At 37.9% G+C, this 15,499-nt stretch overlaps 1 protein-coding gene across 1 annotated transcript; it reads left to right on the forward strand.

Moving 5' to 3' along the window:
• Positions 1 to 11,402: 11,402 nt before the first annotated feature.
• On the forward strand, positions 11,403 to 14,981 carry LOC107696589 (retinol dehydrogenase 12-like). Its single transcript, XM_016497005.1, has 7 exons — positions 11,403 to 11,661; positions 12,641 to 12,775; positions 13,115 to 13,306; positions 13,417 to 13,578; positions 14,153 to 14,272; positions 14,394 to 14,598; positions 14,724 to 14,981. The coding sequence occupies exons 1-7, from the start codon at positions 11,568 to 11,570 to the stop codon at positions 14,827 to 14,829; spliced, it is 1,014 nt and encodes a 337-aa protein (XP_016352491.1). The 5' UTR covers positions 11,403 to 11,567; the 3' UTR covers positions 14,830 to 14,981.
• The last annotated feature ends 518 nt before the right edge of the window (positions 14,982 to 15,499 follow it).

A 15,499-nucleotide genomic window follows, 5' to 3' on the forward strand; every position in this document is an offset into this window, starting at 1 on the left:
ACACTTTTAAAAGACCCGTCACATTTTACCACATTAAAACACAACATACAGTATAATGGTTTCTAAAGGGGAAAAAAAAACACTACTTAAATTACATACCTAAAAGTGTTTATTCATTAACATGTAATCACGTTACAGTATAACCCTAAATACAGTAGGTAATGATTTCAAATAATTTCTATTTACATTTATGCACATTATGATAATAGAGATCAAACCTGACGAAAAGGCAAACAATGATAAACTAAACCACAAGGTGTAACACGTTGCACATTTGTAGTTCAATGAACAATAGAAGTAATCATGTTACAGTATAACCCTAAATACAGTAGGTAATGATTTCTATTTACATTTATGCACATTATGATAATAGAGATCAAACCTGATGAAAAGGCAAACAATGATAAACTAAACCACAAGGTGTAACACGTTGCACATTTGTAGTTCAATGAACAATAGAAGCCATGACTACAGACGACTTCACACTTAGGCTGATGATACATGGGGCGACTTTTTGAGCAATTTTGCCGGGCAACATTTTTTGAGCAATGTTGCTTGGGCACTTTCACATTGAGAATGGATAACCATGTGTATATGGATACGACTGGGGAAGTCGTGGCCTAATGGTTAGAGTTGGACTCGTAACCCAAAGGTTGCGAGTTCGAGTCTCAGGTCTGGTAGGAATTGTAGGTGGGGGGAGTGAATATGCAAATGGACCAACAGCAAAAATGGCTGCTCAATGGCAGGCCCACTGCTCCGGGTGTGTGTTCACAGTGTGTGTGTGTGTTCACTGCTGTATGTGTGCACTTTGGATGGGATAAATGCAGAGCACTAATTCCGAGTATGGGTCACCATACTTGGCCACATGTCACGTTACTTTCACTTTCACTTTACTTTAGATCGGTCGTGGGCCCTGTGTCTCATCTGGTGACATTGCCCAAAGTTGCCCAAAATATTGCTCAAAAAGTTGCCCCGTGTATCATCAGCCTAAGGATCTTTAGCACCTATTATTGCAACAAATATTTACATGACTCATTTTCATAGACACTTCAGTTGAGCACTTCATTTTATTCTCGAAATATGAAATCTTGGTGGAAGAAGGCACACAAATCACCTGCAGATTTCTAAAATGTTCTTGACCTGCAGAGCCGACAATGCTATTCCATTTAAGAGACTAAATGATCTATAATTTCTGAATCCTCAAAACCATGGAAAGACTCCACATCGCTGTCATTCTCAAAGATCTTTCTTAAAGCGAGCATTCCAGATTGCGGAGAGGACCAAGATTCTGCAGAAATAACACTGGAAGTCTCAGCTTTTTGCTCCTCAACTTTGTCTCCTTTCAATTTACTGACAAGGAGAGCTTCAGTAAGACTTCGCACCAGCTCAGAGGGTTCCTCAGACATCGCCTCTGGGTTTGTGCTCAAAACCCGATCAAAAGAGCGAAAAAGTACTTTGGGCTCTGCTTTAAGGACATCCAGTACCTCAATAAGCCAGTGAGACAGCAGAAGGGCAAGCTCAGCTGGTTTAGCTCCAACCAGTTCTTGTGGTGCTTTTGTCACATGCTCACTCCAGCGAGCCTGCAGAAACTCACGTAACACCGGCCCCATACAGGCTTCAAGGGGCTGTAAACAGCGAGAGCAACTGCGAGGGATTAGGCCTGGAAGAGTGTTAGCACTGTTGAGCGTCGCCAAGAATTCATTGGACATGTGGCCTTTGTACGTGTCCATTATCAGCAATCCTTTGCCTCCAGAACTAGGGTTGACATGCTGACACCACACCTTGTCCAACCAAAGCTGAAGTCTTTCTTCATCTGTGAACCCTTCTGGTCTAGCCTCCAGGATGAAGAAGTCTGGCAACGAACTTGCATCCTTCTCAAGAGGTTCGCCTCTGAGGAAAACCATGGTGGATAATGTGGTCCCATCAGCCAGGGCTGTGAACACAACATCTATGAGTGGATCTGTGGTGCTCATCAACTTAAAAGCTGACAACATGGATGACGAATCCGCAGAGGATTCATCCAGCTGCGCCATATCTACAAAGATGGAAAACTCATCCATGGCTCCAATGGAAGACAACCTAAAGGTTTGTGAGGTGACTTGCTTTTTCAGAAGGCTGCTGAAGGAGCACTCAAGCTCCTGGGACTTAATCGGTAGCAACTTGCTGGATGTGGCAAATGCCTGCAAGCCCAGATCGTGGCGTAGCAAGAAATCAACCACCGAGTTGTAAGAGATATCTTGCGCACCATGACTGCTCATGAACCCGAACAGGTTAGCTTCATCGATAGGCAGTTGTTGCTCACGTTGGCATAGCACCCATTTGACTAAGCTATCAGCCACCTGTGATGTCAAGCCTTCTCGGCTTCTCGAGGGATCAAGCTGAAGCTGCCGTTTCATAAGCAACGACTGGACTTCTTCTGGTGGAGTGTCGAAGTGATTGGCGGCCTGGGGGACCCCACAGCAGAGTGCATACAGTACAACTTTCAGCTGTGCCACGGTAAATGAGTTTTCCACTGTACGTTCTGTATCAACTTCTGAAAACCCTCCATTTAAAGTTGGCTTTGAAGCATCTGGCTTGGCCCCACATTTTTTGTATGGAACGGCACTTCGTTCAATAGCCTGAACCTGAATGGGAAGTGACAGTGTGCAAGCAGGGCTAGCAGGGAGCGTTATTGTGTAGCTGGGTCGAGGAAGGGGTTTAGAGGAGAGAGGAAATGAACTCCCGTCCACTTGCTTCACTTGCAAAGGCAAAAAGACCCCCTTGTTGAATCTTTGACCTCCTCGGAGTAGGTCCGTTGGGATGAAGACGAATCTACAAATGACAGTAATTCATAAGTTACCTCTTCTGCTAAACTGAAAGTTAAATGTCTAGCAACTTCAATTATGGGGTCCAAAACAACACTGGATCCCCATTGACTTTCATTATATGGGCAAAAACCTGAGACATATTTCAGAATATCTTCTGGAAAAAAAAAAAAAAAAGTCATACAGGTTTGGAACAAGATGAGGGTGGGTAAATGATGACAAATAATCATTTTTGTGTGAACTATCCTTTTAAAACAAATTGAATCAACGTACCTTTTATAGCCACGTGAAAATCCTTCTGAAACATAAGGAATATTATTAAAAATGTGATTGTAATGGGATAATTATAAAAAGCTTGAATTTTCATTGACAACATTTTTTTTGACAGAAATAAACAACTTACCCTGTATGGTGCACCGGCTTGCTTGATGTTTAGGATAATCAGCAAGATGTTTGGCCATCAAATCTCCAACCTGAGTTTTGTATCTACATGTGGTACAGCTTAACCGCCCCTTCCTGTAAACATTATAATTATCATTATTAACGATAAAAGTAACATTACAAGCGTACCAAAAGGAGAGAGAAAAAAAATCATGTCTTACTTTGGGCAGGGTTTGTACAGGGTAATATATTTTTTGGTGCTTTTGCGAGGAACATGTACACTGATCATGTGATTGGCATATGCTCTGGAACAGCAGGTGTTGTATCGGCAGAGGGAACAGCTCACATAGGTGGGGAAATGGTTGGAAAAATACGGAATTTCATAGTTGCATTCCATGCAGAAGAGTTTTTTTGCTGGCTTGCTGCAAGAACAAGATGATGGCCACTTGTCAGAAGATTATTGTCTAAAAATATCTTTATAAAGTCTGATCTGCATTTTGTTTTCAAACAAATGTAAATTATAAGCAATTTAATAGATATATGGAGATATAGATGTACTGTATATATAGCAAACACTTACCACTGACTCTGAAACTTGACCATTAGCTCCACCATGTTTTCCACTGGCTTTTTCTTCATGAGAATGACTTTATTGGTGGGGACATTTTGAGATGCTATAGTTGCTGATGTGGTGTTTGAGGGAGTCTTCAGTGGAGGTGCTACTAAATGACCTCTGTTGTCAGTACTGGCAGCATAAGCTCGGATGGTTACCTGAAACAGACAGGGAAAATGGAATGGCTATCAAACAAGCAATAAAAAAAGCAATAAATATGACTGGGAGTTAAAAATGTATAAACAGTCTCTAACCCTAGTGCCGGGCACAAGGCCCACCAACTGCTTGGGCTTGACAAACGTCCTGTGAAACTTTTGTCTGTGTTGCCACTCGTACTTCTCATGGATGAACTGAAGTCTGCATCTGTCACAATGCCAGGTTGTTTTTTTCTGGATGCACAAACACATACATTAACAGGACTGATACAGGAGTTTTCTGACACGTTAGCCAATATTAACATTTCTAAGAAAAATAAACTCTTTTATAAATAATCAATCAGCAGACAATCAATATATGATGTATGAAGTCAAATCATGGTAAAGCATTCGTTTAGGAGCTGAAAATGTAAAAAGTGTTTCCATATTAATAATTATTTAATATCTCGACACTTGTTATCTATGATAAAAGCTTGTTGTAGTGCTAGCTAAGCTCTTTCTTTACCTGATGTCTAGTGAAGTGCATTTGGAAGCCGCCGCAAGACCTAAATACTTTTAAGCAATAGGGACACAATAAGATGCAGGTGTTCTTGTGCTGCTCTGTGAAGTGGCTTACAACATCTTCGTAGAAAGAGGAGCGGAACTCGCACACCTGAGGTACACAAGAGTAACTGATTTACATAAACGTTTTCGAGACAAAACAGTTGCTGCTGAGAGGAATGACATTGAGCCTGGATACACAAAATCAGTCACCTGACACATGTAGGGCATCTCGCCAGGCTTGTGTGCATGTTTCATGTGGTTCAGAAAGAGAGGTTCATTCTCAAAGGACCACTCACAGATCTTGCACACTTCTGTATAACAGAATGAAATATTTTAAGTTGACACTAAAATACCTGCAGTCAAAAAATGAAATGAATCAACAATGGTTAAAAAGCTAATTCTCAACAAAGAAAATATTTTGAGGATATATCATTCTAGGAGTATAGACTCACTTGAGGACTCTGCTTTGTTATGGACCGTCTCAACGTGGCACTGCAGACGAAAAGGTGTTGAGAAGTTTCTGTAGCAATGCTGACACATGGTATGATAGTCTACTTCCCCGGTTTGGCGCTCCAACTCCATGTGGTGTTTCATGTGGTTCATCAGCCTTAAAAAAATGAGGGTTGAATGATGAAAAATCTATCGATACCAACAACTCCCCTCAAAAAACTCCCCACCTAAATACCAACTCACTTGATGTTGCCCTTCACCTTCTTGTCACAGAGTTGACATTTCATTATAACAGGCTCTGCATTGGGTCTTACTGGTGCACGCTGGCCAGGGTGCTTCCCATAGAAGAAGTCTTCAACTAACATGATCATTCTGCCCTGGTCATCAAAATCCCCAGAGCGAGGACTAGGCACTCCCTCAGGTATCTCAGAAGTGGTGACGTGTTTGAGAGATGTTTCTGAGGATGTGGAGAAGGAAACTGGAGTCTCAGATGTGGAGGGGTTTGAGGGGGTTTTGTCACTCGTACGTTTGATCCTTTTTCTAGCATAGGCTGTTAGGTCCCGGACGCTCTTGACAAGTTCTTGATTGCATTGCTGGAAAATGGGGAACAAGATAAATGAACAGGTGTAAAGACCTCGGCGAAAGGTTTAAATGACAAACACAGCAAAACCCCTGCTTTAAAGCATTGTTCACAGGGATTTAATCTCAAAAGGGTATGAATAAAAACTTACACAGTAGTATCCACGGAGTGACTGACTCGTTTGATAAAAGGCTTTACAGCAAACACAGAATTTTGATGAATTGGAACCTCTCTTCAATGCTGTAAAACAAAGATACTCCTCTCAATCCCTTCTCAAAAACCTCTTCATAGGATAGTTCGTACAAAAATACAAATTCTGTCATCACTGTCAATTGATGACAATTTTCATTTTTGGGTGAGCTATCCATTTAAACATAAATAATGTCAATCAGTGATGTTTAATCAATAGACTGTTGTCTATGTTGTTAAAACAACTACAACACTCAATACTGCAATTAAAAATTTGAATTTAAAAATCAGTATTTCATCAGAAAAAAGGTCCTGACCATTAGTTGCTGTGGCAGGAAGAGGAACAAGGTTTTGCACTTGAGGTTTCGTGACCTGAAAAAGCCCACCAGACAGGAGCGGGGCTGGAGATCTGTTTGTTATATTGTTTTGGATGGTGACGGCTTTGGTGGGCTGCACTAATGAACTCACTACTTGACCAGCTGTTGCAGGTGCTCCAGTAAACTTTGTAAACTTTATTACTTTTATTGTTGCTCCTAACAAAATAAAGAAAACAAAAATAAAACAGAGAGATAAATCATCTAAAATGTTTAAATTGTAACATTTTAAGTATAGACTGCAGAATTTTTCACCTGGATTTGTGGCTGGTAGGACATTGCAGGGTGTCACTTTAAGAGTCGTCACTCCAGGGGCTGCTGAGGTGATGCTTTGTAAGTTTGAGGGGTTGCTGATGGTCAAGGTGACTGGGATCTGCAATGTAGAGAATTTTCCAGGGGTTGTTTGTTGTACTGAACTCGCTGGGGTAACCATCCGAGGAGTAATTAACTGGGATGTCTGAGCTGAAGAGGTCAGATAAAAGTATTTCAGCAAAATAAGTACTGTTTTTGAGCAGCAGAGAAAAAAAAAAAGAAAAAAGAATACTAAATGCATGGCAACAGATTTCTGGAATTTTGTAGACTCTTGAACACATTATTTAGATGTAATTATTTTAGATGTCTGTTGATGCATGAACATTGATCATTTCTATGTGCATATAAATGTTAAAATCGCAATCAAATGAAAGTGCTGGCAGATCTCTCTTTTTTGTATTGTATTGTGACACATTCAAGACAAGTGTAACAGACTATCGAAACAGATAAAAATGTAAGGCAGGGCTTGTTGATAATTGGTTGTTGAATGTTGACTGGATGTTGAAATGAGCAGCCAATGTAAGAAAGGAGTGTGGTTTAAGCATCAAAATGATTAAAGAAGTCAGGCATACGTCACCAGAGAGAAGTCTGCCATTTTCACCAGAAGACTGAACTATGATCATTTTTTATTTATTTAACATTTTGAGGTAAAAAGATTAAACATATGCATGGATGAATTGTTCACCATATGATATACAGGTGCATCTCAATAAATTAGAATGTCGTGGAAAAGTTCATTTATTTCATTAATTCAACTCAAATTGTGAAACTCGTGTATTAAATAAATTCAATGCACACAGACTGAAGTAGTTTAAGTCTGGTTCTTTTAATTGTGATGATTTTGGCTCACATTTAACAAAAACCCACCAATTCACTATCTCAACAAATTAGAATACTTCATAAGACCAATAATTTTCCACGACATTCTAATTTATTGAGATGCACCTGTATAGCATTTAAAAAATCGCTAGGGTGAATTTTCGTTTAATGCCGTCTTTAAAGACAGCAATGCATCCCGCAAAATGTGTCTGAGTGTAACTGTGAAATCAAATAACTGTTTAGAGTTATGACTTACCAGAGGTCAGAAAACGAATAGCCTGTCCATTCAAAAGGTAACCAAGTGATGTTCCCAAACTCACTGAGCCTGCCAGAGGCTGACCTGGATTAGGCTAAAACAGATGATCATCACTTAAATACAACAATACAACATGTCTAGTTTCTAAATGTAAACAGAAGTTTAAATGCCTCAATGATAGTAAAAGATCATGTAAAACCTGTGTACTGATGAAGATAGTTTGGCCGCCTGCACCTCCAGCTGGTTGGGCAGCATTAGGCAGTAATGTAACAGCAGGCACTAGAGGTAAAAACAAAACACTTGTTTTTTTCCACACTGAAGTCCCACAGCTATTCTTTTTACAGTGCTTTTACAGTGTAGCTGCAGCATGTTTATGATCACTAATGACCACTAGGTGTCAGTACATGGAAAGGAAGTTGTAAGCCTCTAATTGGAAAGTCAATTCTACAGGGCATTGGAATATTGTTTAGATGCATGCTTGTTTTCTTCTTACCAGAAGCCAAAGGCACAGCTTGATTTGCGAGGTCAGTAGTAGCTGATGTTGGTTCAGAGGTGCCATCAGACTGTATTGGTATCGGTGCATTATTGCCACTTGGGACTACAGTAACTAAGTAAATTAATATATAAACAAAAGGCATTACACTTTTATTTGTATTTACACTAATTTTCTGAATAAATGACTAAATGCTATTCATAAAACACTTCAAAGCCTTCTAGACCAAATACATTTGAACAAAACATAAAAAATAGTGGTTTTACTTATAGTAAAACAAACTTTTAAAAAAACTTAATTACCTTTGTTATATATCTGGTCCCTGTTTTCTGTAAAACTCTGGCATGGCTCTAGATCATCTTCATCGCATTGCATGTAAAGGTCTGATTCTGCCATGTTTCTGTAAAGAAAGATTGATGCTTATACAGTGTCATCACTCCTGTCAACAATACTAGTAATGTTTGCGGCTGAACATACAGTATAATAACAATCTATTTGACAGCTATAAAGTGACAATAATAATTATCATTATTATTACTAATATTATTATTTAATAAAAAAGCTAGTATGACAATTAATCATTTTGTACAGCTTCTAAATCAACAATAACAAAGGTTGAACAGATATAGGCCTATATTGAAATGTATCATATAAAGTCTGGACGTTGTTACCAGATGTATTATTTTTTGCCAAAATCTGATTTCATCTGTTTTTCTTATCTATCTATCTATCTATATAAGATTATAAGTTATTACTACAAAACAAGTGTACTAATGTTGTAGCGGAAAGCAGTGGAAATGTGCCTGTAAATATGAATTATTTTAGTTGTCAGTGCTTATTTTATGGCTGCTCTTCTCAAAGTTACAAAATTATTTAAATATTTGTTTACTTTCTGTCATACTTTGGCAGAAAGTGACATAGATCAGCCTCTTAACCGATTTCTTGCCTCAGTATCTACATCCTGTCATAATAAACATGAGTCGCTTTAACGCCAAAACAGACGCACGCTCGCGATCCTCCCGTAGAGCGTGCGCGCGCGCGAGGCTAATGTTAGCCCACCCTGCTACAGAACTCTTGCGCGACCCCGTGCAGCTGTGTACGCATTTACCTGATTGAACAACTTTTAACAACTTCTTTACAAACACCGACGCGTTGCTTCCAGATAGAAGAAGGGAGACTCTTACCTTGTGCATAGTTTTGCATATGTGCAAGATAGGATACAAATGTACAGTGCGTTATTTCCTTTAATTCTTCGCGGGCTTTGCCATGATGGGAAAACAATGAGCCCTGTTCTGCAGACGTTTTCCTCTCTGTGCTGTGCTCGCGGTAGGCGAAACATTTAAAAACGTCACTTCCACGAGTGCTTCCCTGCACACTGATTGGCTGCGATATTTGTGAGAAAGGCGGGTTGATCGTGATTATTCAACATTTAATAATAGTAATAAAAAAGCAAATACAATAGTTAACGTAAATGCAAGCGAAAAGTCAATGTTACATTACACGCATATGGTGATATGAAAATGTACCTATAATAAACAATGTCGTTTTACAGAAGCTAATTACCATTTGCAGTAAATATTAACACTACGCATTATGTTTTAACATTTTGAGACATTTATCGTGCCATCTGCTGCACTGATTTTCTTGTTTTAAAACGGCAATGTTTATCTAAAGTTGCTTTGCAACGATTTGTATCGTGAAAGGCGCTATACAAATAAACTTGAATTTAATTTATTCTTGAAACTTTGCTGTAAAGTTGCTTTGCAACGATTTGTATGGTGAAAAGCGCTATACAAATAAACTTGAATTGAATTGAATTGAATCTGCACTAAACAGTATGCACAGCCACTAACTTAGCCGGCTAAATAGTGTAGTGATCCAAAACCGCCGCTGCAGAGTTAAGGACACAAACTCGTGACTCGATCATCGAAAGGAAAACGTTGGCTTTTTTACTCAAATGTATGCCAGTCTCGCGCCATAACCAATGGTTCCCGCATAATCCTTTTCTTCACTCTGCCTTCACTAATTCTAAGATGGCGCTTGAGGTTTAGAATTCAGGAGTGCATTATTGACATAAGATATTAAATGTTTCTATCCAAATATTCTTTGAACGAAGCTGCAAGTCTTTCATATTAAAACGAGCATGTTTCTCCAACAATACCAACACAGTTTTGCGATTTTTATAAAACGAAATGGTGTTTTGTTCAATTATTGTTATAACGTTTATAAGCAGTAAACAAAGAAGCCCCTCATGTTTTATAGATCTGTTCAGTTTATGCTCTTAGAACAGAATTATCATTTTAGAGCAATGGCTTCCCCTCGAGATTTTCCTATTTTCTTTCCTAGTTTTTTTTTTTAAAGGATGACGGTTTAAATAAAAAAATAAAAAAACATCTGTTTTGTTCAATAACATAAATTCATATCATAAAACCTTAGGCATGAAGCTGCAGTTTTTCTGAAACATGTGGCAGTTTGTTAGCACTTTGTTTTACAAAGCAGCTTCAAAATTCACGTTTATTTGACTATTTTATGTTCACAATGTTCTTTGCATCTAGGTTCAATATGGATCTATGGTTCCTTTAACATCCATGGAATCTTTCCATTGCACAAAAGGTTCTTTATAATGGAAAATGGTTCTTTAGATTATTAAAATGTTCTTCACACTAAGAAAAAATGTTTTAAGATCTGATCTCTAAAGGTTCTTTGGGGAATCCAAAATGTTTTTGTGGAATCTCTGGAAAAAAAAACACCTTTTGGAGCGAAGTGTGAAGTGTAGAACAAAATGTGAAAGTCTCTTCTACTAAATTAAACCACAGGCCATATTTTGTTCTTTGACACAATCTGTATTGTATAAAGCGCTATATAAATAAAGGTGACTTGAATAAAGGTGACAAATCAAAAACCACTCTTAAAAAAAAGGAAGATTCTAAGTGAAGGAATACCCAATTATAGCCTCTTTTGCAATAGTCATTGGATAAACTGCAACCTTTTTTAGCCTGGGTCTCAACCCAGTGTTTTACAAACTTGTTTACAAACTCATATGGTTGTAACAACAGGTTAAGATGTAATAAGAAAGCACATTTTAAAATATATGCAACACAGTCCCTGACTTATTCTTGGCAGGTAATATAATAAAGTCATCAAAATAGTGCCAAACAAATGAATAAGGCAGGTGGGAGGGCCACATGACCCATATACCCCAAAAAGCTTTTTATAGATTAAAAGATCAGGGGCTGTTTTCAAATACCTCAGACTGCATAAATTAAGTCAATCTTAAATCCAAAACACTTTTTAGCATCTAATGAAAACCTGTTGTGTTACAGTTTTCTGTTTTAAAAGCAGAAATTGTTTGGATAACTGTTTTTGTTATTCACATTTCTTTCTGACCACAAGCCATGGAATCTAACATGATCTTGACTTAATCTTCTTATAAAACCTTAACCCAGCCTTAAATGCAGGGTGCTTAGATGTGTTAGCCGGCACTGAGCTTGACGGTGGCCATGCAGTTGAAACAACAGCTTTTTTAAGCAAAGAAAAGAGTTACTGTATACAGAAAATGAAATTATAGCAGAGCTGACAGCACATCACAGCGGATGACATGTATCTCTCTATCCAAGTAACTCAACTGTGGGAGGAACTGAAGTCAAATCATCTCACCAAATACGGCACAGTAACTGCGGTCACAGCTATTAGTAAGTTACATAATGTCATTTCTTCTCATTCTAACTTTTGGTGGGCTAAAATAACATTACAGTCAGTTATGAAGTAATGCAGTTTCTTCCATAGGTATTGTAGAATATAATAAACAACACAGAGCTATTGTGCTGAAGGTACAATGGTGTGCTCAAATGGTTTTTAATGTAGTTTAAGGTAGTTTTAATTTGGTTATTTTTTTGAGGAATCTAATAGAATTCAGATGCTGTGTGATCATGTTTTTTTTCACTACACAGTAATATCAAATCCATGAATATATATTATCAGCGACAGGCTCATGTCGGCTAAACGATATATCGGTCAGGCTCTAATTTAGACCACTTAACTGATGATTGCTAGCCTATGTGAAGAGACTTTCAACCAGCATAACAAAAACTTTTTCTGAAGACAATCACCTATTGCAACTTTAACTTGAAATACTTCTAGGGCTGTGACGGTGGCAGATTTTTGGTAATGGACCAACTACCGTCAGTGGCGCATTATATATATATATATATATATAATTTATATTAAGACTTAATAGAAATACACAAAAAATACAAAAATATACAAATATAATTTTATTATATTTCATTATAAAATGAAAACTGAAAATCTAAAAAAAAAAACTAATTTAAAGTATTAATAAATACCATAAATAATACGAAAATAACACTGATGCCAATTCGAAATTGGATTTAGTTAGACATTGTCTGATTTGCAGGGTGTTTACACAGCGATTGTACATATTTACTGCAATGTTTAAAAATACATTTTTCCAAAATGTCTCTTTGTATCCTGGACCTCATAGATTTGATAAGGGCAATGAGCCAACTCTCCAAAAGTGCTTCCAAGCCAAATCTAAACTAAAAGCACTTTTTCATATTTTCAAAATCTGTGTCAACCACATTTACAACATGTTGAATTCCCTTGGACTTGAATGAAAGAATGTGGCTTATAATAGATCTTCGAAAACAGGTTTGGTTCTGCTGAGAAGATGGATTGCAGGTGGAGTTTGCCGCTGTCGTGTGCGACTGGATGGGAAGACAGTCATCATTACTGGTGCCAACACTGGCATTGGAAAAGAGACAGCATGTGACTTGGCCATGAGAGGTAAACATACTGTTGAAATGTTTTGTCATTTTATCCTTACAACCACTGAAAGGTCTAGATCAGGGGTCTCCAAACTCGGTCCTAGAGGGCCGGTGTCCTGCAGAGTTTAGCTCCAACTTGCCTCAACACACCTGCCTGGAAGTTTCTAGTATGTCTATAGTAAGACCTTGATTTGCTGGTTCAGGTGTGTTTAATTAGGGTTGGAGCTAAACTCTGCAGGACGCCGGCCCTCCAGGACCCCTGGTCTAGATTTTGGAGGATTTTAGGGATTTAAGGTGTACTTTGCATCATAGTCAGACTGATGGACAATATCTTCTGTTTTTTTTGTTTTTTTTTCAGGGGCTCGGGTTGTGATGGCTTGTCGAGATCTTTCAAAAGCAGATAAGGCTGCGGCAGAGATTCGCAGATCTACAGGAAATGGCAACATAGTAGTTCGACACTTAGACCTGGCATCTCTGTTCTCCATTCGGCAATTTGTGCATGAATACACTGACACTGAGGATCGACTGGATATACTTATTAACAATGCTGGTAAGACCTTAGACCTCATTATTAGTTAAGCAACAAATCAAACTGTGCTTTAAGCTGTATTGTTACTTATTGCACATTTTGTGTGAATAAACCCATAATTATACTATTAGGAATGATGATGTGCCCTAAAAGCCTTACAGAGGATGGCTATGAAACCCAGTTTGCTGTCAATCATTTGGGTCATTTCCTACTGACTGTTCTGCTCCTGGACATGCTGAAGAAGTCTAGTCCTAGCCGAATTCTTAATGTATCCAGTATTGCTCACAAAGGAGGTAAAACCCACCCATCAACATGATCCCCCAAAAGTCTATCCATAAAACTTTTGTTGTGCATGTGATAAACAAAATATGCAGGAAAATATCCATGTTTAATCCAGTCTATCTCAGAAATGGTATTAAAATTATTATTAAAATGATTGACGATACTGATATAAGCCAATAATTATTTTCATGTCATGGCTGATCACCAATAAATGCCTGATATTAAAATCCTGTATTATTTTTGTCTGAATAAATTAAAAAATAAACTATAAAATCCCAGTCATTTTAAATGCTGAAAATGGAATTTAGCCATCACAACCACATAATGTACATATGGAAATTCATATTCTTTTTGAGATCTGCTAAAAATTACAGTATTATTAAATTATTTTTGTAAAGATGTTTTTGTAAAGCATTAGATAACAGCAAAGGTTGCTCATTTGCCCTTTTTTCACAATCTCAGTCTAACAGTGAATAATAATATGGTTATGATTTATTATGCATCTCTACTCAGTCAAATGTAAACATTTTTTTCAGATAAACAAGAGACTGACAATATATTTCAGTTCGATGACCTTTCTTGCAGGTAAGATCCACTCTGATGACCTTAACTTCAACAAAGCACCATATGATTCCTTGGTCAGCTACAGGCAGAGCAAACTTTCCAACCTGCTGTTTACTCGAGAATTAGCACAGAGGATTCAAGGTTTGTGCGCTCATCCCCAATAAATCAGCCACGTTCAAACATATAAAAAAAAAAACTTTAAAAACATTTTACAAATGATTATTGCATTAGGCTTGTTTATTCATGCTCTGTTTTAAATCAGGGTCTGGTGTAACAGTGTATTCCCTTCACCCTGGAGTAATCCACACTGAACTGGGACGTTACGTGCAGACGCGCCACCCTCTGCTCAGCACCCTGTTGTCTTTACCTGCTCTCTTATTGATGAAAACCCCCAGTCAAGGCGCTCAGACGTCAATCTACTGTGCAGTTGCTGAAGGGCTGGAGTCTCAAAGTGGCTGCTATTTCAGGTGAGCTGTTATATTCATAAGCCTTCACCATGAGTGTTATGGGTTTGTATTTTAATTTGTCTGAATATTTACCTTTCCTGATGTGTTTATGCTTGACACCGTATGATAATGAAATCTTTTTACAGTGATTGTAAGCTGAAGGAACCAGCTCCTGAAGGTAAAGATGATCTCGCTGCCCTGCGATTGTGGGAAATAAGTGCAAAACTTGTGGGCTACCATGAAGAGAACTGACAACACTCCACTAAGCTCTATTCATAATACCACATGCCTATAGGAATGCTTTGTATGCAGCTATCAACACTCATGATCATCTTTTCCATCTTTGTTGATTTTTTTCCTAATGGAAATCTTTATTTAATTGAATTTATGATTATTGATGATTAGTGGTTAATGGATCAGTATTGTATTCCCTGTCTTTCCCATGACAGTATAAAAGATAGTTGGTCTCATTTTAAAGCTGTTTTGAAGTATCTCATTTGATGATTAATAAAGGTTTCCTAAATCAATTTTAATTTTAAAAAGTGTTGTTGACGCTGGTAAAATACTGTGTGTTAAGTGTCTGTGGGAGTGAATCATTCTTCTGAGTCGAATATTTCAGAAGAATTCGTTCATGAATCCGACTGAACTGGTCCGAGCACTGATTCATTCAATGAACCAGTATTATTTAAATACATTTATTAAAAATGACCATAACCATGCTATAAAACCACAGACTGTAAAAAAAAACACATAAACGAATAAATAAACAATAGATGCTGGAAAAATACGAGTGTTCAGTGATGGTTACGCCTCCCTCGCCCTCACCAATATGGCGTTTTATTTACTCCGTTTTACGTAGCAGCCTTAAATTAGGGGATATATATGTATGCTCTACGACCTGTTCGCAGATCAGTTGAACTAG

Source organism: Sinocyclocheilus anshuiensis, unplaced genomic scaffold, assembly GCF_001515605.1.
Source record: "Sinocyclocheilus anshuiensis isolate Anshui unplaced genomic scaffold, SAMN03320099.WGS_v1.1 scaffold590, whole genome shotgun sequence".
In the NCBI taxonomy this organism is placed as follows: Eukaryota; Metazoa; Chordata; class Actinopteri; order Cypriniformes; family Cyprinidae; genus Sinocyclocheilus; species Sinocyclocheilus anshuiensis.

Excerpts from the sequence above, each read along its gene's own strand:
- LOC107696589 (XM_016497005.1), top strand. The coding sequence starts at position 11,568 with ATGTATCTCTCTATCCAAGTAACTCAACTGTGGGAGGAACTGAAGTCA. Across the intron at positions 11,662-12,640 it reads AACTGCGGTCACAGCTATTA|GTTTGGTTCTGCTGAGAAGA; the intron begins GTAAGTTACATA and ends CTTCGAAAACAG. Across the intron at positions 14,599-14,723 it reads CAAAGTGGCTGCTATTTCAG|TGATTGTAAGCTGAAGGAAC; the intron begins GTGAGCTGTTAT and ends ATCTTTTTACAG.